Genomic DNA, 22,910 nt, shown 5'->3' with positions numbered 1-22,910 from the left:
CCATGTTGTGCTCTAGTCTGTGCCTTTGTCAGGAAATCCGCCAACTGTAACTCGGAAGGCACATACTGAAGAGCAATAACCTCATCCTGCACAGCAGCGCGCACATAGAAAGCATCAACACCAATATGCTTGGTGAGCTCATGCTTCACAGGATCGCGTGCAATGCTGATAGCACCTGTACTGTCAGATAGAAGCAGAGTCGGTGTAGTGACAGAAACACCAAAATCCTGAAGTAACCACCGTAACCAAGTCACCTCTGCCGTCAAAAGAGCCATTGCTCGCAACTCAGCCTCGGCACTCGAACGGGAAACTGCAAGCTGTTTCTTCGTCTTCCAGGCAATGAGAGAACCACCAAGAAAAACACAGTAAGCAGAAAGTGAACGGCGATCGGAAGGATCACTAGCCCACGTAGCATCAGAATAGGCCTGGAGCTGTAAAGAACTGGAGCGAGGAAAGAATAGACGGTGAGAGATCGTGCCTCGAAGATATCGAAGAATACGAAGGAGATGACTATAGTGAACCGAGGTGGGGGCAGAGACAAACTGACTCAGAATATGAACCGGATAAGAGATGTCCGGACGAGTGACAGCTAGATAGACAAGACTGCCAACAAGATGACGATAACGCGTCGGATCAGGGAGAGGATCACCATCAGTAGCACGGAGGTGAACATTGAGCTCCATAGGAGTCTCAACAATGCGCTCATCAGTAAGAGCAGCACGAGCAAGAAGATCCTGGATATACTTTTCCTGGGATATAAAAAAGCCATCAGAGGTAGAAGAGACTTCAATCCCAAGAAAGTAGCGAAGAGGTCCAAGATCAGACATAAGAAACTGCTCACTAAGACGGGCCTTTACAAAGGCAATATACTCGGGATCATCCCCCGTGATGATCATGTCATCAACATAAAGAAGAAGAAGAGTCCGACCACGAGGAGAAAGGTGAATAAACAATGCGGGATCATGAGCACTTGCTAAAAAACCAGCAGCAGTGATCACAGAGGCAAAGCGCTCAAACCAGGCGCGGGGGGCTTGCTTAAGGCCATAGAGAGAGCGACGAAGACGACATACCATGCCATCAGGAACAGAATACCCAGGTGGTGGCTGCATGTACACCTCCTCACGCAGCTCACCATTAAGAAAGGCATTCTTAACATCAAGCTGAGATATAGACCAGTGGCGTGCAGAGGCAACGGCAAGAAGGGTACGAACAGTGGTCATATGAGCCACAGGAGCAAAAGTCTCGTCATAATCACGACCATGCTCCTGCTGAAAACCACGAGCCACAAGACGAGCTTTGTGACGCTCAAGAGAACCATCGGAGCGAGTCTTAACCTTGTAGACCCACTTACAAGTGATCGGACGGACTCCTGGAGGAAGAGAAACAAGATCCCAAGTACCAGTGCGTTCAAGAGCAGCAATCTCCTCTGCCATCGCAAACTGCCATTCAGGATGAACAACAGCCTGACGGTAAGAAGTCGGCTCAAGAACAGCAGCACCAGCAGTGGGAAATCCAAAGCGATCAACAGGCGGACGAGGACGAGAACGCAAACCATAAGTAGGCTGAGAGAAAGATGACGACCCATCCACGGAGGCATCAACTGGTCGTGGACGACGAGTGTAATGTTGAGGAAGAGATGGAATAATAGAAGGAGGAATCGGCAAGGTAGAATCAGGGGGTGACGACGAAGAAGTCACCGGAGATGAAGGTGTAGAATCCGGTGACAAACTGGGAGAGGAAGTCACCGGAGATGAAGGTGGAGAACCCGGTGACAAGCTAGACGAGGAGACCGGGGAGGAAGGTGACTGCAAGTCAACGAGATGTGGAGAAGGAGAGCAAGTGGAATAGAGAGGTACAGTGTCGGCGAGGGTGATAGGTGTGTCAGGAAAAGTGAGGAAAGAGATATCCTGCACTGAAAAAGTCGAGGAAGATGGGCGTGGGTAGAAAGGACGAGACTCGTCAAAAGTCACATCTCGAGAGATACGCATCCGACGACCAATAGGATCCCAACAACGATAGCCCTTATGCTCATCACTGTAGCCTAAGAAAACGCACTCAACAGACTGAGCAGTCAGTTTGGTGCGTTCGCGAGGGGCAAGAAGAACATAGCAAACACAACCAAACAAGCGAAGCATCGAATAATCGGGAGAACGATCAAAAAGTCGCTCGAAAGGAACACCACCCTGTAGAGCAGCGGAAGGCTGTATATTGATAAGATAGGTGGATGTGGAGACGGCCTCAGCCCAAAAATGAGGCGGGAGAGAGGCAGCAATCATCAATGCACGAGCCGTCTCAAGAAGATGTCGATGCTTTCGCTCAGCCACACCATTCTGAGCATGAGCACCAGGACAAGAGAATTGAGAGAGAGTCCCGTGTTCAGCAAGAACACCACGCAACATCTTAGAGATATACTCGCCAGCGGAGTCAGCACGAAAAACACGAATGGGTGAAGAGAACTGAGTATGAACCATGGCAGCAAAACGCTTATAAATAGACAACACCTCAGAACGAGAAGTCATGAAATAAAGCCATGTGTAACGAGAGAAATCATCTATGAAAATAATATAGTATTTATGACCACCTTTCGAAGCGAAAGGGGCCGGACCCCATACATCAGAATGGACTAAATCGAAAGGACGCTTAGACATGGACTCACTATGTGAATATGGTAACTGAATCTGCTTACCAAGACGACAACCCTGACACTCTAAAGAGACATCTCCTGAGACAGACCCCAGAAGGCCTCGACGAACTAAAGAAGACAACCGAGATCCACACAGATGACCAAGTCGATGATGCCACTGCTGGAAGGAACCAGTGACAGAGGCAACAGAAGCGGAAGAACTGGCGATGGTGGTAGCAGCAGAAGGAACATGAAGCCAGTCCAACTCCCAAAGACCCTGAGAATCACGGCGGCGAGGGCCAGCCCCAACCAGAGTGTGCGTGTGACGGTCCTGAACAGAACAAGAGTCAACGTCAAGGATGACACGACAACCAGAATCCGTAAGTTGACCAGCAGAAAACAAATTCATGGTAAGTCGAGGAACATGAGCAACATCAGGAACAGAATAAGAAGGAGTAGTAAGATTGCCTCTACTAGCAACAGAAAGTGGAGTACCATCAGCAGTGAAGACATGAATAGGAGAATCCAGTGATCGAAGAGAGGACAAAGTGGAGGAATGAGAAGACATATGAAAAGAAGCTCCAGAGTCCAGAACCCATGGGGATGTACCTGACTGTGTAGAGGGTGATTGCTCAGTGCGGGAAGCATCAGTCACAGAACCGGCAATACCCGTCGAGGAAGAACCTGAAGCCGCGAGCAGACGCTTAAGTCTCAGAATATCCTGCTCAGTCAAAGCAATGGCTGAAGCTGTCGAGGTAGACGACGAAGTCCCTGAAGATGATGATCGAGCCTTGCGCAGGTGTTTCTTCTTCGTGTAGCACTGAGACTCAAGATGACCATCATTGTTGCAATAGGCGCAGTGTGGACGGGGGCGACCGGAGCCTCCAGAAGGAGTGGGCAAGAGCGGCGGAGCACTCGAGCGAGAAGTGGTCGATGGAGCAGGTGGCGGAGGAGCACGAGTAGCAAGTACCGAGGGAACCTCCAGCAAACCAGCACCACGTAAGCGAGTCTCCTCTGCACGAATCTCAGAAAGCGCCTCCATGAGAGAAATACGGCCACGAGCAAACAACTGAGCACGCCGGGGCTCAAACTCCTTACGAAGCCGAGACAAGAACTCATAGACGCGATGAAACTCCAAATTGGCCTGGACAGCCTGGCAACAGGGGCAGGTACGACACCCAGCACTACGGAGAGAATCAAGCTGACGCCAGATAGCAGAACTCTGTGCATAGAAGTCATCAACAGTAGAGTCACCCTGCTGAAGAGCATGCTCCTGGCGGATCACAGAGAGGTATAAGGCATCACCAGAGGGCTGATAGCGCTCACGAAGACGGGTCCACATCTCAAAGACAGTAGAAAGACCCAGAAATTCAGAAGCAAACTGAGGCAGAACACTAGCAGTGAGAACAGCTGCAGCACGGGCATCATCATCAAGCCACTGGGTGTAAGCAGACAGAGCACCATGATACAACTGAAGAGCCTCCTCATAAGCCAAAACCCTCTCATCATAAGCACGATCAGCAACCTCATCAGCAACCTTAGCCGCATCCTTGGCAGCCTGATTAGCATCCGTAGGAAGAACCGATGGAGTTGGCGGGGTAGGGGCCACCGGAGGAACTGGACGTGGCGGACAACAGACCTCGCCAGAAAGAACACCCCAAAGACGGATGCCACGCATGTGAATGCGCATGAAGCCAGTGAACTCGGTGTAGTTAGAGCCATCAAAAATCACCGGGCAACGAGGAACAGCAACATAGCCCGATCCAGTAGACATTTTTTTTTGGCGCGCACGGCGGTAACAGATCAGGAGTTGGGCCCCTGCGTCCGGCAACCAGCAAGTCGATCGGCTGGAGAAGGGCCTGCGAAACGAGAGCGCTGCTCGATCAGGAGGAACCCATCCGGCTGGAGTAGGCCTTCGGGAGTCCGGGGCCGGCTGGAGTTGGCTGCGGGAAGAGAGCGCTGCAGGACCGGCTGGAGCAGCGCTGCAGGAACCGATCCGGCTGGAGGAGCTCGATCAGGAGGAACCGATCCGGCTGGAGTAGGCCTTCGGGAGTCCGATTGGAGTTGGCTGCGGGACGAGAGCGCTGCAGGGCCGGCTGGAGCTCGATCGGGAGGAATCGATCGAAGACAGGAAGGGATTGAAGCCAGCGGGACCTGCGGGACCAGATCGAAGCGGGCGGGAGCTGGAGATCGATCGGGGCGAGATCGAGCGGGAGGCTTCGAGCGGCCCTAGTTGGAGATCGATCGGGATGTAGAGAGGATCAAACGCACGAGTTGCAGCGTGCAAAAAAATTGACCTAGCTCTAATACCATGTTAGGAATAAGCAACTTGTATTCCCATGAGGCCATAGGCCGATATATATATACATGTACAGGTGTGGAACATATGCAGGAAACCCCTCATACAATGAGATAAATATAAAGGGGTACATGACTTATATTATAACTCTAACAAAAATGACATCGTAACCATCAGCAATAACCTGTACTAGACCTTGTAGATTTATACAGTTATTGTCCTCACAGTTTTGCAATCATGTTGAGTGGGCTTGCTTTTGTTGAATATCAGTAAAATAACACTCATGGTTGATGACAAGGTATCCCAAACAGTATCATTTGAATAATAACAAAGGCGTAGCAATAACTAAACTAATGTAAGGACAAATGCTCTTTAGTTAAGAGTTAAGACCATAATGCCAGGAAAAAATCAACTTCAAATGTTTGGAACCTGTATTTCAGTGTTTTCAGTTCTCCATGATGAGTTGTAGCTAGAGTCAGAAAGGAACCAGCTTCAGCAAAAGACTCCAAGAGAGACATCCCCAAAGCAGCTCCTTCGAGTGGATTTGTCCCGGCACCAACCTAATATGAAAAATAAAGAATTGTCATCACATTCTAGTATTTTACAGAGAAAAGACTCAACTGTAGATAATGAGATAGTCCATGTCATCCATGATATTTCCATAATGAGTTGGGCTAATGGTGTAATGTGTACTGCGTCAAACTTAAAAAAAAAATGTGTACTGCGTCCTGAACTACTAACATGTACTGAATACTTTGACAAAAAAGATGTTACATGTGTTTGATAGTTTCCAGAACTGAGAAACAGACATTCATTTTTAAAACGGCTTGCCGAGTATATGACAGTTTGTCAGTTAGAAGAATAGACAAGAATCGGCATCGGCACCAAAAACAAATTAGAAACCACAATATCCATAGCCCAACTTTACGATCATACTGCCACTAAACTAATACTCCCTCCCTCTCAAAATAAGTGTCTCAGCCTTAGTACAACTTTGTACTAAAGTTAGTACAAAGTTGAGACGGTTATTTTGAGACGGAGGGAGTACATATTAACGAACCAAAATTAACATATAGTTATCAAGGCATATGATAAAGTACTCACCTCATCCAAAAGGACCAAGGATTGTGAAGTTGACTGAGCGCGAATGGCCTAATAAAACGAAGGTTCAGATGCTGTACGGATAGTTAAGGATTTACTGCAAGTACGGGACTAATAAGTTAGGATTCAGAACTAACAGAACATTGATTATGGTAAACTAAAATATACCCCAATCTGCTTCAGATGCCCAGAGAATGTTGAGAGTGATTGGGTCAAAGATTGCTCATCTCCAATGTCAGCATAAACAGCATCGAACCATGGAATTTTAACTGGTTCAGAAGCAAGAATGTATAGACCTACAGCAGAAGGGCAAACTTATGCAAGTTATGCTGGTTGCTTACTCATTAAGAGTGTGCAATAGTAAGTTGAAGCGAAAAAATACTCCATATCTTCGATTTTCTGCCAACAAGTCATGCCAGAAAGTGTGTAATTGATAATGCAATCAATACATATCAAATTTACAAGGATACAGAAAAATCAGTAATGGCATACTCTACGAAAGCTTGAGGGTGTAGCTTATGATCACTGTTAGGAATATGCAACTTGTATTCCCATGAGGCCATAGGCCGATATATATATATACATGTACAGATGTGTAACATATGCAGGAAACCCTTTATACAACGGGATAAATACAAAGGGGTACATGACTTATATTATAACTCTAACACCCCCCCTCAAACTCATGGTGGATGAACAACACTGAGTTTGGAGAGATAAAAGCCATGTTGTGCTCTAGTCTGGGCCTTCGTCAGGAAATCCGCCAACTGTAACTCGGAAGGCACATACTAAAGAGCAATAACCTGATCCTGCCACCAGCGCGCACATAGAAAGCGTCAACACCAATATGCTTGGTGAGCTCATGCTTCACAGGATCGCGCGCAATGCTAATAGCACCTGTACTGTCAGATAGGAGCAGAGTCGGTGTAGTGACAGAAACACCAAAATCCTGAAGTAACCACCGTAACCAAGTCACCTCTGCCGTCAAAAGAGCCATTGCTCGCAACTCAGCCTCGGCACTCGAACGGGAAACTGCAATCTGTTTCTTCGTCTTCCAGGCAATGAGAGAACCACCAAGAAAAACACAGTAAGCAGAAAGTGAACGGCGATCTAAAGGATCACTAGCCCACGTAGCATCCGAATAGGCCTGAAGCTGTAAAGAACTGGAGCGAGGAAAGAATAGACGATGAGAGATCGTGCCCCGAAGATATCGGAGAACATGAAGGAGATGACTATAGTGAACCGATGTGGGAGCAAAGACGAACTGACTCAGAATATGAACCGGATAAGAAATGTCCGGACGAGTGACAGCTAGATAGACAAGACTGCCAACAAGATGACGATAACGTGTCGGGTTAGGGAGAGGATCACCATCAGTAGCACGGATGTGAACATTGAGCTCCATAGGAGTCTCAACAATGCGCTCGTCAGTAAGAGCAGCACGAGCAAGAAGAACCTGTTAGACCTTTCAACCTGAGCATTGATAGTTGTGGATGACACTAGGAGAGTTGGGACAATTTTCGTTGGTTTATTTCTCACACAATGCCATGCCAACCTGAGGGGTTGGGGATACATATTTATAGGCTGCTAGCCAGCCAAGGCATATGCTAAGATGCTGCTAAGATGCCAGTCTAAGATGCTAGTCTAAGATGCTAGTCTAAGATGCTAACTGACAGTCCTTGATGGTCAAGAACAGAACTCTATCCTAACAGCCAGTCCTTGATGGTCCAGGACTTTATCCTCCTAACTGCCACAAGGACCATGTGCTGCAGCCCCACAAGGACCCTAGTACACAGACTTATCCATCATTCTCCCCCTAAGTCTTGTACGTCGTCTTGTGGGAGAGTTGAATCATCCCAATCCTGGAGCAAAGTTCGAGGAACTTGACCCTCCCAAGGGGCTTGGTGAGCAGGTCTGTGAGCTGATCCTTGGTGTTGATGTAGCTCGCCTCGATGCTCCCTTCTTCCACACAGCTGCGGATGAAGTGATACCTCAGTCGGATGTGCTTGCTCCGTTCGTGGAACACGGGGTTCTTTGCCAGGGCCAGGGCGGACTTGCTGTCCACCAGGAGCTGCACCGTTCTGGTGTCTTGAACGAGAAGATCACCAAGCAGTCGAGCAAGCCAGAGCGCCTGAGTACAGGCGGTGGAGGCCGCTATGTACTCAGCCTCACAGCTGGACAGGGCCACCACCTGCTGCTTGACTGATTGCCAGCTCACGAGACACTTGCCGAGGAAGAGGAGGATCCCGCTCGTGCTCTTGCTGGTGTCGATGTCGCCGGCGTGGTCGCTGTCGCTGTACCCGACGAAGTGTGCCGCCCCAGGACACCTAGGGTAGTGGAGGCCGTGGTCGAGGGTCCCTGCTATGTAGCGGACGATCCTCTTCACTGCCTGCTGGTGTTCCGACGTTGGTCGCTCCATGAACCGACTGACATAGCCGACGGAGAATGCCAAGTCCGGCCGTGTGTGAGTGAGGTAGCGAAGGCTCCCCACAAGGCGTCGGTACTGCGTAGCATCCACTTCCTCCGTCGTGCTATTGCGGCTCAGTTTCAGCCTCTCCTCCATCGGAGTGAGAGCTGGATGGCAGTCGGTGAGCCCAGCTAGCTCAACGATGCGCTTGGCGTAGGCGGACTGTCGAAGCGCGATCCCGGAGTGGTCCTGGTGCACCTCAATCCCTAGATAGAAGGAGAGGAGCCCCAGGTCACTCATCTGGAACGTGGCCTTCATGTCTTCCTTGAACGCCGCCACCTCTGCATCTTTGGTGCCGGTGATCACCAGGTCGTCAACGTAGACGCCCACCAGCAGGGCATTTCCTCCACTCCCCCGTCGGTAGACGGCAGCCTCATGCGGGCTCTGCTCGAAACCCATCTTCTTCAGCGTGGAGTCCAGCTTGGCGTTCCACGCCCTGGGTGCCTGCCGCAGGCCATAGAGAGCCTTGCGCAGGCGGAGCACCTTGCCCTCCTGGCCGGGAATCGTAAACCCCGGTGGCTGATGCACGTAGACTTCCTCCTTCAAGTCGCCGTTGAGGAATGCCGACTTAACGTCCATGTGGTGGACACGCCAGCCCTCCTGGGTAGCCAGCGCAAGGAGAAGTCGCACGGACTCCATCCGTGCCACGGGAGCGAAAGCGTCGTCGAAGTCGACTCCTTCCTGCTGCAAGAAGCCTCGGGCCACCAAACGAGCCTTGTGCTTGATGATGGCGCCGGCTCCATCCCTCTTCAGCTTGAACACCCACTTAAGGGTGATTGGGCGGTGACCTCGAGGGAGATCAGCAAGCTCCCAGGTGCGGTTTTGCTCGACCGCATCCATCTCCAACTTCATCGCGGCGCGCCATGCCGCGTCTCTCTCGGCCTCTGCAAAGGACCGTGGTTCGCCGTCTTCACACACGAGCTGTAGCTGCGCCTCCAGGTCACGTGGCACCAGTCCTGGCACCGGCTGGTCGCCGAGCACATTATCCATCGTACGGTACCGCAGCGGTTCGCCTCCATACCATGCGTCGACCCGCTCCTCGTCGTGAGTGAGCGGGGAAGCGAACTTCATCGGGTTGTGCTCTGCGTGAGCTGGTGCTGATGAAGACGAGCCCGGAGTGGCGACCACCGGGGCTGGAGTATGCGGCGTCGCCGGTTGTGGTGTCGTCGGTGTAGCAGGCGCCGGAGTCGATGTAGTTTTGGGGGCCGGGGTAGACGTGCCCGGTGAAGAGGAGCTGCTTGCTCCCCCAGCTTCCTTGAAGTGAGCGTACTCGACAATGAAGTCGTCATACGTCGGCGTCGAGCCGTCGTCCACCGCCTTGTCCCATTGCCACCCTCGCCCTTCGTTGAACACGACGTCTCGCGCTGTGCGCACACGTTGTGTCTTTGGGTCGAGGATGCGGTAGGCCTTTGAGCCCTCCGCGTAGCCGATGAAGACTCCCGGAGTGCTCCTGTCGTCGAGCTTGCCGATGTGGCCGAGCTCCTTGGCGAACGCAAGGCAGCCAAAGACCCGCAAATGAGAGACCGCCGGCTTCCGCCCATGCCAGGCCTCGTATGGAGTTCTGCCGTCGAGTGCCTTAGTAGGAGAGCGGTTGAGGATGTAGACGGCCGTTAGCACCGCCTCTCCCCAGAAGACAGCCGGCATCCCTCTCTGCTTGAGGAGAGCCCGAGCCATCCCCACAACCGTCTGGTTGCGCCGCTCGACGACGCCGTTTTGCTGCGGGCTGTACGGCGCGGAGTAGTGGCGCTGGATGCCCTCATCGGCGCAGTACGACGCGAATTCAGCCGCCGTGAACTCGCCGCCGTTGTCAGTGCGCAACACGCGCAATTTGCGGCCGCTCTCCGCCTCCACACCAACCTGCGCGCGCCTGATGGCGTCCGCCGCTTCTCCCTTACTGCCGAGGATCATCACCCACATGTAGCGGGAGAGATCGTCGACGAGCAGCAGGAAGTAGCGTCGACCTCCTGGTGTGGCTGGCGTCACCGGGCCGCACAGGTCTCCGTGCACGAGCTCCAGCTTCTCCTTAGCCCGAAAACTCGCTTGTTGGGGAAAGGGGAGTCGTCTCTGCTTTGTCAGTACGCAGATGTCGCAGAACTGCTCCACATGGTCGAGGCATGGCAGGCCTCGCACCATCTCCTTGGCACTTAGACGCTTCAGGGCCTCAAAGTGAAGGTGCCCAAAGCGCTCATGCCACTGCCACGCCTCGTCGTCTCGACGGACAGCGAGACAGACCGGTTGTGCCACCTGCACATCAAGGACGTAGAGTCGATTTTCACCTCTGGGCACCTTGGCGAGAAGGCGACGCTGGCGATCCCAGATGCGTAGGACCCCATGCTCAATCAGCACGCGTGAGCCGTTCTCATCCAGCTGTCCCAAGCTGATGATGGAATTCCTTAGCGCGGGGATGTAGTAGACACCGGTGAGCAGCCGGTGCTCTCCCATCTTGGTGGTGAAGATGACGGAGCCGACGCCCTTTATCTCCACAGCGGAGGCATCCCCGAACTTGACGGAGCCTCGCGCATCGGAGTCGAGTTCGGCGAAGAATTCCCTTCGACCGGTCATGTGGTGGGTGGCGCCGGTGTCGAGGCACCACCCCGTAGCCTTGTCCCTCCCGGAGCCATCGCCGAGAAGAGCGTGTGCTTTTGGCTCATCGAGGTGGATGAAAGCCTTTGCGACTGGAGTCGCCGAGGGTAGCTCAATGCTTGCATGCGCCATGAACAGAGCCGTCTCCTCCTCCTTCGCCTGTGCGACGTGAGCCTGGCCTTGTCGTGGTTGCCGACACTCATTGGCCCAATGGCCAAACCGGCCACAGTTGTGGCAACTGTTGTCTTGTGCCGGCCTGGGCTTGCCAGCGGCGCCGTCCTTGGCGCCTCCGCGGGCGTCACCTTCGGCACGTCCTTGTGCCCTGCCCGGGGGGCCTCTTCGCGCCTTACGCTGCTTGCCACGCTTGCGGCCGCCCGTCGAGGAGGAAGGCTCCCCCTTCTTCTTGTCACCAAGGCTGGGATCCCACTGCTCCCGAGTTAGGAGCAGCTTCCCGCCGGTGGTGACGGGCCCCGAGGGGGGCTGTGGCTCGTCGGTGTCAACGACCTTGAGTCGACCTATCGCCTCCTCGATCGTCATCGTGGAGAGGTCCAGCAACGACTCGATCGAGCGAGCCATCTGCTTGTACTTCTCGGGAATGCACCGAAAAAGCTTCTCGACAGCTCTCTCCTCGGTGTAGGTGGCATCGCCAAACTTCACCATCTTCTGCAGCAGAGTGTTGAGACGGAGAGCAAAGTCATCAACGTCCTCACCTGGCTTGAAGCCCAGGTTCTCCCACTCCTTACGAAGTGCCTGCAGGGTGGACTTGCGAGCACGGTCGCTGCCGATGCGTGCTGCGGCGATGGCGTCCCAAGCCTCCTTGGCAGTCCGCTTGTTGGAAAGCGAGAACTGCATCTCGGGCGGGACTGCGGCAATGAGGGCGTCCAGCGCCCGTCGATCCTCTAGGTGGTCGACGTTGCTGTCCTGGACTGCCTCCCACATGCGCCGCACCTGGAGCCTGACCTTCATGATCCCGGCCCACTCGACGTAGTTGGTTTTAGTGAGGGTAGGCCACCCAACACTGGAACCAACATCCCTGACCACAGTCCGGACCTCGTAGAGGCCGCGGTCCTGGTCGTTGCAGCCGCCGTCGCGGTGCGCGCCTCCACCTGGAGCGCGGGCGTGCTCGGCTGCCCACTGCGCCGTCCGCTCCTGCGCCACTTTGGCGCGATCTGCGTCGGCGCCGTCGTCCGCAGGCGCGGAGCTGCTGGAGCTGCCGGGGCTGCCGCGGAGTGCCTTGGCATCCGCCGTAGCCTCACGGGCTGCTTCTGCTGCTGCTGCTGCTGCTTCTACCTCCGCCCTGGCTGCTTCTACCTCCGCTCTGGCTGCTGCCAGCTCCGCTGCAGCCAGCCTCGACACTCTTGCCGCCGCAGCAGCCGCTGCTACAGCCGCTCGCTCACGCTCCTCTGCCACGGCGCGCTCGGCCTCTTGCCGGCGCCGCATGCTCGAGGTAGCCGTGTGCTGAGAGCGACCTGCAGACATGGCTCGCTGCAGGGGGGCTGTTGCGTGAAGAGGAGGCTGATGAAGACGAGCTGCTGCTCGACAGTCCGGAGGGAGGAAGGTAACCAGAGGCAGACGGAGCAGCTGCTGCTACCGACTTGGGCTGCTCACAGGAAATGCTCAGGGTGCAGGTTAACGAGGCTCTGATACCACTTGTTAGACCTTTCAACCTGAGCATTGATAGTTGTGGATGACACTAGGAGAGTTGGGACAATTTTCGTTGGTTTATTTCTCACACAATGCCATGCCAACCTGAGGGGTTGGGGATACATATTTATAGGCTGCTAGCCAGCCAAGGCATATGCTAAGATGCTGCTAAGATGCCAGTCTAAGATGCTAGTCTAAGATGCTAGTCTAAGATGCTAACTGACAGTCCTTGATGGTCAAGAACAGAACTCTATCCTAACAGCCAGTCCTTGATGGTCCAGGACTTTATCCTCCTAACTGCCACAAGGACCATGTGCTGCAGCCCCACAAGGACCCTAGTACACAGACTTATCCATCAGAACCTGGATATACTTTTCTTGGGATATAAAAAAAACCATCAGAGGTAGAAGAGACTTCAATCCCAAGAAAGTAGCGAAGAGGACCAAGATCAGACATAAGAAACTGCTCACTAAGACGGGCCTTTACAAAGGCAATATACTCGGGGTCATCCCCAGTGATGATCATGTCATCAACATAGAGAAGAAGAAGAGTCCGACAACGAGGAGCAAGGTGAATAAACAATGCTGGATCATGAGCACTTGCTGAAAAACCAGCGGTAGTGACCATAGAGGCAAAACACTCAAACCAGGCGCGGGGGGCTTGCTTAAGGCCATAGAGAGAGCGACGAAGACGACATACCATGCCATGCCATCAAGAACAGAATACCCAGGTGGTGGCTACATGCACACCTCCTCACGCAGCTCACCATTAAGAAAGGCATTCTTAACATCAAGCTGAGATATAGATCAGTGGCGTGCAGAGGCAACGGCAAGAAGTGTACGAACAGTGGTCATATGGGCCACAGGAGCAAAAGTCTCGTCATAATCACGACCATGCTCCTACTGAAAACCACGAGGCACAAGACGAGCTTTGTGACGCTCAAGAGAACCATTGGAGCGAGTCTTAACCTTGTAGACCCACTTACAAGTGATGGGACGGACTCCGGGAGGAAGAGAAACAAGATCCCAGGTACCAGTGCGTTCAAGAGCAGCAATCTCCTCTGCCATCGCAAACTGCCATTCAGGATGAACAACAGCCTGACGATAAGAAGTCGGCTCAAGAACAGCAGCACCAGCGGTGGGAAATCCAAAGCGATTAACAGGCGGACGAGGATGAGAACGCAAGCCATAAGTAGGCTGAGAGGAAGATGACGACTCATCCACAGAGGCATCCACAGGTCGTGAACGACGAGTGTAATGCTGAGGAAAAGATGGAACAATAGAAGGAGGAATCGCCAAGGTAGAATCGGGGGGTGGCGACGAAGAAGTCACCGGAGATGAAGGTGTAGAATCCAGTGACATGCTAGGCGAGGAGACCGGGGAAGATGGTGGCTGCAAATCGACTAGAGGTGGAGAAGCAGAGGGAGTGGAACGAAGAAGCACAGGCTCGACGGGGGTGATAGGTGAGTCGGGAAAAGTGAGGAAAGAGATCCTCCACTAAAAAAGTCGAGGAAGATGGACGTGGGTAGAAGGGACGAGACTCATCAAAAGTCACGTCTCGAGAGATACGCATTCGACGACCGATAGGATCCCAACAACGATAGCCCTTATGCTCATCACTGTAGCCTAAGAAGACACACTCAACAGACTGAGCGGTCAGTTTGGTGCGTTCGCGAGGGGCAAGAAGAACATAGCAAACACAACCAAACAAGCGAAGCATCGAATAATCGGGAGAACGATCAAAAAGACGCTCGAAAGGAACACCACCCTGTAGAGCAGCGGAAGGCTGTATATTGATAAGATAGGTGGAGGTGAAGACGGCCTCAGCCCAAAAATGAGGCGGGAGAGAGGCAGCAATCATCAATGCACGAGCCGTCTCAAGAAGATGTTGATGCTTTCGCTCAGCCACACCATTCTGAGCATGAGCACCAGGGCAAGAGAATTGAGAGAGAGTTCCTTGCTCAGCAAGAACACCATGCAACATCTTAGAGATATACTCGCCAGCGGAGTCAGCACGAAAAACACGAATGGGGGAAGAGAACTGAGTATGAACCATGGCAGCAAAACACTTATAAATAGACAACACCTCACTACGAGAAGTCGGGAAATAAAGCCATGTGTAACGAGAGAAATCATCTATGAAAATAATATAGTATTTATGACCACCTTTCGAAGCAAAAGGAGCCGGACCCCATACATCAGAATAGACTAAATCGAAAGGACGCTTAGACAGTGACTCACTATGTGAATATGGTAACTGAATCTGCTTGCCAAGACGACAACCCTGACACTCTAAAGAGACATCTCCTGAGACAGACCCCAGAAGACCTCGACGAACTAAAGATGATAACCGAGAACCACACAAATGACCAAGTCGATGATGCCACTGCTTGAAGGAACCAGTAACGAAGGCGACTGAAGCGGAGGAACTGGTGATGGTGGTGGCAGCGGAAGGAACATGAAGCCAGTCCAACTCCCAAAGACCCTGAGAATCACGGCGGCGAGGGCCAGCCCCAACCAAAGTGTGCTAGACAGAACAAGAGTCAACGTCAAGGATGACGCGACAACCAGAATCAGTAAGTTGACCAGCAGAAAACAGATTCATGGTAAGTCGAGGAACATGAGCAACATCAGGAACAGAATAAGGAGTGGTAAGATTGCCTCTACTAGCAACAGAAAGTGGAGTACCATCAGCAGTGAAGACATGAACAGGAGAATCCAGCGATCGAAGAGAGGACAAAGTGAAAGAATGAGAAGACATATGAAAAGAAGCTCCAGAATCTAGAACCCATGGGGATGTACTTGACTGTGTAGAGGGTGGTTGCTCAGTGCAGGAAGAATCAGTCACAGAACTAGCAGTACCCGTCGAGGAAGAACCTGAAGCCGCGAGCAGACGCTTAAGTCTCAGAATATCCTGCTCAGTCAAAGCAATGGCTGAAGTTGTCGAGGTAGATGACGAAGTCCCTGAAGATGATGATCGCGCCTTGCGCAGGTGTTTCCTCTTCGTGTAGCACTATGACTCAATATGACCATCATTGTTGCAGTAGTCGCAATGTGGACGATGGCGACCTGAGCCTCCAGAAGGAGTGGGCAAGAGCGGCGGAGCACTCGAGCGAGAAGGGGTCGGTGCAGCGGGTGGCGTGGAAGAAGCCCGAGTAGCGAGCATAGAGGGAACCTCCAGCAAACCAGCACCACGTAAGCGAGTCTCCTCGGCACGAATCTCAGAAAGCGCCTCCATGAGAGAAATACGGCCACGAGCAAACAACTGAGCACGCCAGGGCTCAAACTCCTTACGGAGCCGAGACAGGAACTCGTAGACGCGATGAAACTCCAAATTGGCCTGGACAGCCTGGCAACAGGGGCAAGTACGACAACCAGCACTGCGGAGAGAATCAACCTGGCGCCAGATAGCCGAACTCTGTGCATAGAAATCATCAACAGTCGAGTCACCCTACTGAAGAGCATGCTCCTGACGGACCACAGAAAGGTATAAGGCATCACCAGAGGGCTCACAGCGCTGACGAAGACGGGTCCACATCTCAAAGACAGTACGAAGACCCAGAAACTCAGAAGCAAACTGAGGCAGAACACTAGCAGTGAGAACAGCTGCAGCACGAGCATCATCATCAAGCCACTGGGTGTAAACAGACAGAGCGCCATGATATGTCTAAAGAGCCTCCTCATAAGCCAAAACCCTCTCATCATAAGCACGATCAGCAGTCTCATCAGCAAGGTTAGCCGCATCCTTGGCGGCCTGATTAGCATCCGTAGGAAGAACCAGTGGAGTCGGCGGAGTAGGGGCAACCGGAGGAACCGGACGTGGCGGACAGCAGACCTCGCCAGAAAGAACACCCCAGAGACGGATGCCACACATGTGAATGCGCATGAAGCCAGTAAACTCGGTGTAGTTAGTACCATCAAAGATCACCGGACAGCGAGGGACAGCAACATAGCCCGATGCAGCGGACATTTTTTTTTTGCAGAGATCGATCAAGGGGCAGCTGGCAGTCGGCGGCTGAAGAACCACAGGGGCCAGGGCCGGCGGGAGCAGGAGATCAGGGCCCCTGCGTCGATTGGGGCCGGCTGGGATCGAGAATGCAGCGTCGAGCGAGGCCAGCTGGGGAGCGATCCGATCGACGGGGGCTTCGATCGGGAGACTCCAGGAGATCGAGGACGGGGGCTTCGATCGGGAGCGAGAGGAGCCGGACGAGCGAGAACAGGCAGCTGGGGATCGATCCGATCGGGAGACTCCAGGAGATCGAGGACAGGGGCTTCGGTCGGGAGCGAGACGAGCCGGCTTCGATTGGGGAGGAGAGACGGATCAATAGCACGAGTTGCAGCGTGCAAAAAATTGACCTAGCTCTAATACCATGTTAGGAATATGCAACTTGTATTCCCATGAGGCCATAGGCCGATATATGTATATACATGTACAGATGTGTAACATATGCAGGAAACCCCTTATACAACGGGATAAATACAAAGGGGTACATGACTTATATTATAACTCTAACAATCACAATCATAACAGTGAAAGGATCTCAACTTCAATGTTCCAGTTACCTATCTTGGCCATTAATGATGCCAGCCCAACCGTCTTCAAGCTGATTGTTTTTCCCCCAGTATTTGGCCCAGTTATGACCAAAACAGTAGTCTCTTCAGCGATCATAAAATCCACTGGTATCGGATGGTTCCTCTCCAGCTCAGAAACCTGCAAACTGAAACATAAATTATCCAATGAAAGTGCCAATACACATTGTTTATCCCCAAACGAGGACTAACCCTAATTTTCATGAAATCAACTTCTGAAGCCAGTTGATCTTCCTCTGCGATATCTTGTCCATATATCCTCCTCCTCCGAATCTCCTACAACAGGAAGCAAAATGAGAACTGGATAACTGCAGGTTGATAAAAAAAAACCATCAAGGCATATGAATAGATGATGTTTTAGTCTACAGTATATTAGATGTAAACAAAAAATGTACTCTCACTATCAATGAATACAATTTTTCTGCATAATGATAGTAGAATAAGGTGGGCCTGAAGAAACTAACCGCTGTGGCACTTGCAACATCCTTTTTTGTACGACGCAAATTTTCCTGGTGCTGCTGGAGCAATAGTGGATGGTATGCATTTGGAATGAACAGTTTCCATGGCCTCTTAGTAAGTTGGGCTGAGGAAGTTGTACTAGCAGGCTCATCTTTAGCCGCATTGGCAATTCCATGCTCAATGTTTGGCAAATACAGGTCAGGAAGTGTACCATCGTATGCTACACTGTATCTTGCACGAGCTGTGACCTGCAAAGCAAGTGTGCATACATATTAAGCAAAACAATCTGGGGTAAGCAAGCAACTAGGCATGCATAAAAAAATACTAAATGCTTATGAAACTGCTGCACTACGTGACTGCAAACACGATACACAATTTTGGAATAGGGATGATGGGAAATGGCCAGATATCTCATTGACGGAGGTCTTGTGTAAGTATCAGAACTGTTTAGATGTCTTCTGGCTTCCCTTAATGTTGAATGTTCAGTTGCTGCATAGGTTGTCAGAAGTTACTGCGGTGAAAGGTCACTGCAGTGCTGCAGGGAGGAAGGTGATGGCCAGACAAGGCTAGCAGGGGTACGATTAGAGTCAAGCGAATAGAGATACCAGTTGGAAAGTGGTTATTTTGCTTGCTCCCACTGTCCTGGCAGCGGGCGCACGCGTATTTCTCGATAGTGAACTGTCTGCAATGCAAAACGCTGGGTGTGTGATATTACTTGCATCTATTTCAAATCCTATCTGCTGTCGAGCTTCGCCAGATACGAGGACCAGCTGAAATGGCACTGGACAGCGGAAGGCAAGTATTCTGCAAAACCTACCTACCTTGCAAGTATTCTGCAAAACCTACCTACCTTGCGGTTCTTTGAAGGAATGGTTGACCACCTGCTGTGGCAGTGCTGGGCACTGATGAAGATGAAATTCTTCTCCTGGATGGCGGTAGCGAACCAGTGGTGGACTGCTGATCATTTTGCTCGCCGAGGTTTGCCGCTGCGTGCCTTTTTTGTGATCAAGATGATGAATCCATCTACCATCTGCACACAGGTGTGCTGTCTCGTAAGATATGGTTCAAAGTGCTTAAGTAATATGGCACCGAGGCAATCTGCCCAGTGCCAAATGAGGACTTCTGTCATTGGTTCGCGGATGCGACTGCTGAAGTGTATATGTGGATTGCCGCCCTTTCCATCAGTTCGGACTTTTGGTTGCATTGGCTAGTGCATGAAGCTTAACATGGTATCAGAGCCAAGAGGTCTTGAGTTCAAGACCCGGCTGGCGCAATTGAATTGCAGCCCACTTTTGGTCCATGAATAGCCCAACTTTCCCCATCAGCTTGAGCTTTTGGTTGTGTTGGCTAGTGCATGAAGCTTAACAGCGACAAGCAGAACAAGGGAGAAGTTGGAAGGGGTGCGCTCCCTCGTAATGCTCATTCTTTGGTGGCTGTGCATATGAGAAACGCATGTGTGTTTGATAACATGAGGGCGGTCTCGAGCGACCTTGTGGATCTGATCCTCGACAAGGCTGAGCAGTGGAGAATTACCGCAGTGCACTCTAGACCCCCAGACCGTGTTGCACCAGTAATCCTGGCGATGCCGGCTGCTCAGGCATTGGCCTATCCGTTTTTGCCATTTTCACTTTTCCCTTTTCAGTTTAGTTTTCAATGTTTTTTTGTGTTTACCGAAAAAGGCTTTCGCCCCGCTTTATATATAAAGCAACGATCAACAACAACCCAGTACAAACACACGCCACCACAACGCACACACACACCCAAGGCGGGATACAAAGACGTTGAGCGCAGCAACACCATCCCTAGCACTACACAAGCACCCGGGGACTCCAACCGTGAACGCCACCGGGAAGAGATGAAGCCGCATATGACGAACCGAGGGCTCCAAGGCGGCGCCTTCGGGAAGGTTACGACACCGGAGCGCCGCCACCGCCCGATCCAAGGATCAGAGTTTCCCCTGGAGCACCACGACGGCGATGAGGGCGTCGTCAGTTTCCCCTGGAGCACCACGACGGCGATGAGGGCCGCGACGACGCCTTCAAGAAGGGAACGAGCTACGCCGCCGCCGGTCCATGCGAAGACAGAGCAGGTTTTCACCCCGGCCAACACTCACCGCCACCGAACGCCACACCCCGGCTACCACGCCGCCCACATGGCCATGACCACTGGGCAGCACCGAGCCACGGGCTTTGCCCAGGAGCACCGCGCTACCACCACCAGGGCCGCCGCCCCGACATCCAAGACCTAAGACACCACCACACTCGAGACCCGCCGCTACCCCAACCAAAGAGATGGGTCGAAAGGCCCCGCGTTACGCACCCCTGGACAGCCCCCAGCACCGAGAACCAATAGGTTGGCCAAAACTGGCCCCCATCGACCCGTCCTGCCACACCGGGCGCGAGACGAGCTCGGTCCTGCAGCCGGGCGCGAGACCAGCATGATCCTGCAGCCGGGCGCGGGACGAGCTCGGTCCTGCAGCCCCGGGCGCGAGACGGACGATCGACCGCAGCTGGGAGAGGACCAGCCCTTCGAGGAAAGTAGCATCCGGACGCCGAGGAGAGGGATCGAAGGCCGAAACAGTCCACCTGCAAACAAGCTGACGCCGGCGGAGAAGCCAACCATCGCTGCAGCCGGAAGTGCCGAGCTGCCATGTAGATACCAATTAGCAGGGAGGCCACCATACCACCCCGCATCGCTGTAGCCCACGACCAGAGCAGCCACCACGCCGAGCCGCTGCCCAAACCCGCGCCGCTCGCCGGGACCAAGCCTAGGTCCGACAGAGCACGCAACCACCGGTCGCACCTCCTCCCGCCAGCCCCGCAGCCAAAGCACCAGCAGCCGCGCTGCCAGGATGCAACCACCGCGGCACCGCCAGCCATCCCCGCCGCCGCATCCAGGAAAGGGCACGGCGCTCAGATCTGGCCGCTTGCCCCGGCCGACCGCGACCACCCCACCACGCGCCTGGGCCACCCCGACGACACCGGCCACAGCCAGCCACCCGCCGTGGACCGCTGCTGCACCCCAGCGCCGGACCTCGCAGATCGGCGCGCGCCACCGCGCAGCCGCCACACCCAGCGAGGAGGGAAGGAGAAGAAAGGAGGGCACCCATGAAGAGGCCCCGCCGCCGCCCTCACTGGAGCCCGCCCGGGCTTCGCCGGCGGAGCGCCTCTGGCAGCGGCGAGACGAGAAGGGGAGAGGGGAAGGCCCGGCGGCGCGCGAGAGGAGTCGCCCCCCGAGTCGCCAGAGGAGGGCGATGCGGGGGTGGGAGTTTTTCTGTGCTTCACAACTTTGGCCGATGTATTGCCACTTCTTTGTGTTTCTTCTAATACAAAATGATGCACGTTTAAACGTGTGTTCGAGAAGAAGAAAATCTAGTCAGAGCTCTTGAGAGTAAGAACCCTACAGTACTAATAGATTATGTCAAAGAAAATATCAGTGACAACTACTTTTCATGGGAAATGGGTAATGGAAAACAACAACACCTTATCGAGTGTAACTGTTTCCTGCATCAAAATCTGAATATTATCAAGCTCAAGAAGAATCTGCAAATAAAAATTGAAAATTAAGTGTAAGGATAAGAACTCTAATAGCCAAATAGCAAAACCAAATCGATCAACCTTTCAAACCTTGTCAGTCAGTTTCGATAAAGCTTCAAGCTCGGCTCTAACCACTAGTGCTCTTGCGCCCTGTAGCTCATCATTTAGTGGAACAGCAACAATTGGTTCTATCATACTTCCAGCATCTGAACCACTACATATATATGAATCTTGATCAATACCAACTGTCAAACAGCCAAATCAAATTCAACACACACGCATATTACTATACACATTGGTCAAAACTGCGCTTAAAAAGACATTGGTCAAAACTCGAAGTTGGGTTAAAATTAAGGGAGAGCCAAGATTTTGGTTCTCCTAGCAGACTCCCTTTTACGGGATGTCGGTACAAACAAAAAAAAATGAGTATGCACCAGATGATATAAAGGTAATCTCATATGTTCAGTGATCCAAATCCCAAACATGTACTTTAGTGCTAATATACTACAAAGTTTTAAAACTCCCGGTCTTATGGAAATTTGTCAGCACAAAGCAGGCATATAAATAAGATTTTAAACAAAACTATCTCATATAAAGCGAAACCAAATGAAAAAACAAAAATCATCTTTAGCAAAGCACACCTGGAGAGTAGTAATCCATCAAAACTTGAGGACTTATCCCCAGTTATTTTAATGCAGCATCTTCCATTTACAATGCTTACTTCCTAAAGAAAATTAGCAGTTTTGTAATTCACTGCACATAAGTTTCCCTGGCAATGAGTGAGTTGAATGAAACAATACCGACAAGGAAGCTTCATTGTCCGCATTCCGTATCAATTTATCCATAAGCTGGCATAACTGAAAAGGTAACAGCATATAACAATTATCCATCAACAACATTACCATCAGACTGTTAGAGTACGTAATGGGCCTAATGGGCCCGTTAGTCTTAGGGTTAATTAGAGATAAGGGTCGCTTACTTCGGGGTCAAGTAAGGCTTGCTTGGGAGTCAAGTAATCCTCTCTATATAAAGAGAGGAGATGTATCAATCTAATCAAGCAAGAATTAAGAAGGAAATCCCTTCCCTCTTGCCCGGCCGTGGGCAAAAAGGCCCCCGGCCGGCCCTCTCGCGCCCTCCTTCTAGCAGCACCATAACAATTTGGTATCAGGTAGCTCAGTTCTGATCATGTCTTCGCTGCCGCCCACCCCGTCCGTCACCACCGCGCCGCTGGCCATCTACACCGCGCCGCTGCCCTCCCCGTCCGCGTTGCTGGTCGCATCCTCCGGCGCCGCCACCGCCCAGATGCCGGCGCCCTCCACCGCACCACCGGCCGCCGCCTACACCCCGGAGGAGATCACCGGGGTCCTCAACAACCTCGTCACAGCCGTCCAGGGGATCCGGCTGTACCTGGCCAGCCCCTACGGGCCGCCGCCGGCCCTGCCATGGTACTCGCCGCATCCTCCGGCGCCGCCACCGCCCAGATGCCGGCGCCCTCCACCGCACCACCGGCCGCCGCCTACACCCCGGAGGAGATCACCGGGGTCCTCAACAACCTCGTCACAGCCGTCCAGGGGATCCGGCTGTACCTGGCCAGCCCCTACGGGCCGCC

At 52.6% G+C, this 22,910-nt stretch overlaps 2 protein-coding genes across 3 annotated transcripts in view; both read right to left on the bottom strand.

Moving 5' to 3' along the window:
* The window catches only part of LOC119336585 (endonuclease MutS2-like), a 31,607-nt gene that overhangs the window by 4,641 nt on the left and 4,056 nt on the right, over window positions 1-22,910 (bottom strand). For both annotated transcript variants that reach the window (XM_037608632.1, XM_037608639.1), the window contains 10 exons: window positions 22,102-22,158; window positions 21,943-22,025; window positions 21,392-21,515; window positions 21,248-21,307; window positions 17,771-18,013; window positions 17,499-17,582; window positions 17,280-17,427; window positions 6,192-6,319; window positions 6,027-6,074; window positions 5,352-5,482 (listed from right to left, as the gene is read on the bottom strand). In XM_037608632.1, the coding sequence (XP_037464529.1) occupies window positions 5,352-5,482; window positions 6,027-6,074; window positions 6,192-6,319; window positions 17,280-17,427; window positions 17,499-17,582; window positions 17,771-18,013; window positions 21,248-21,307; window positions 21,392-21,515; window positions 21,943-22,025; window positions 22,102-22,158 (1,106 nt within the window). The remainder of the gene's footprint in view (window positions 1-5,351; window positions 5,483-6,026; window positions 6,075-6,191; window positions 6,320-17,279; window positions 17,428-17,498; window positions 17,583-17,770; window positions 18,014-21,247; window positions 21,308-21,391; window positions 21,516-21,942; window positions 22,026-22,101; window positions 22,159-22,910) is intronic.
* Window positions 2,636-5,345, bottom strand: LOC119336607. Its single transcript, XM_037608655.1, has 2 exons — window positions 3,233-5,345; window positions 2,636-2,954 (listed from the first exon to the last, which is right to left on the bottom strand). Exons 1-2 carry the CDS (start codon window positions 4,395-4,397, stop codon window positions 2,908-2,910), a joined length of 1,212 nt encoding a protein of 403 aa, XP_037464552.1. The 5' UTR covers window positions 4,398-5,345; the 3' UTR covers window positions 2,636-2,907.

This window comes from Triticum dicoccoides, chromosome 1B, assembly GCF_002162155.2.
Source record: "Triticum dicoccoides isolate Atlit2015 ecotype Zavitan chromosome 1B, WEW_v2.0, whole genome shotgun sequence".
Taxonomy (NCBI): Eukaryota; Viridiplantae; Streptophyta; class Magnoliopsida; order Poales; family Poaceae; genus Triticum; species Triticum dicoccoides.
This window is presented reverse-complemented; position numbering and strand designations above follow the sequence as displayed.

Excerpts from the sequence above, each read along its gene's own strand:
- LOC119336607 (XM_037608655.1), bottom strand. The coding sequence starts at position 4,397 with ATGTCTACTGGATCGGGCTATGTTGCTGTTCCTCGTTGCCCGGTGATT. Across the intron at positions 2,955-3,232 it reads ATCACCCTCTACACAGTCAG|GACCGTCACACGCACACTCT; the intron begins GTACATCCCCAT and ends TGTTCTGTTCAG.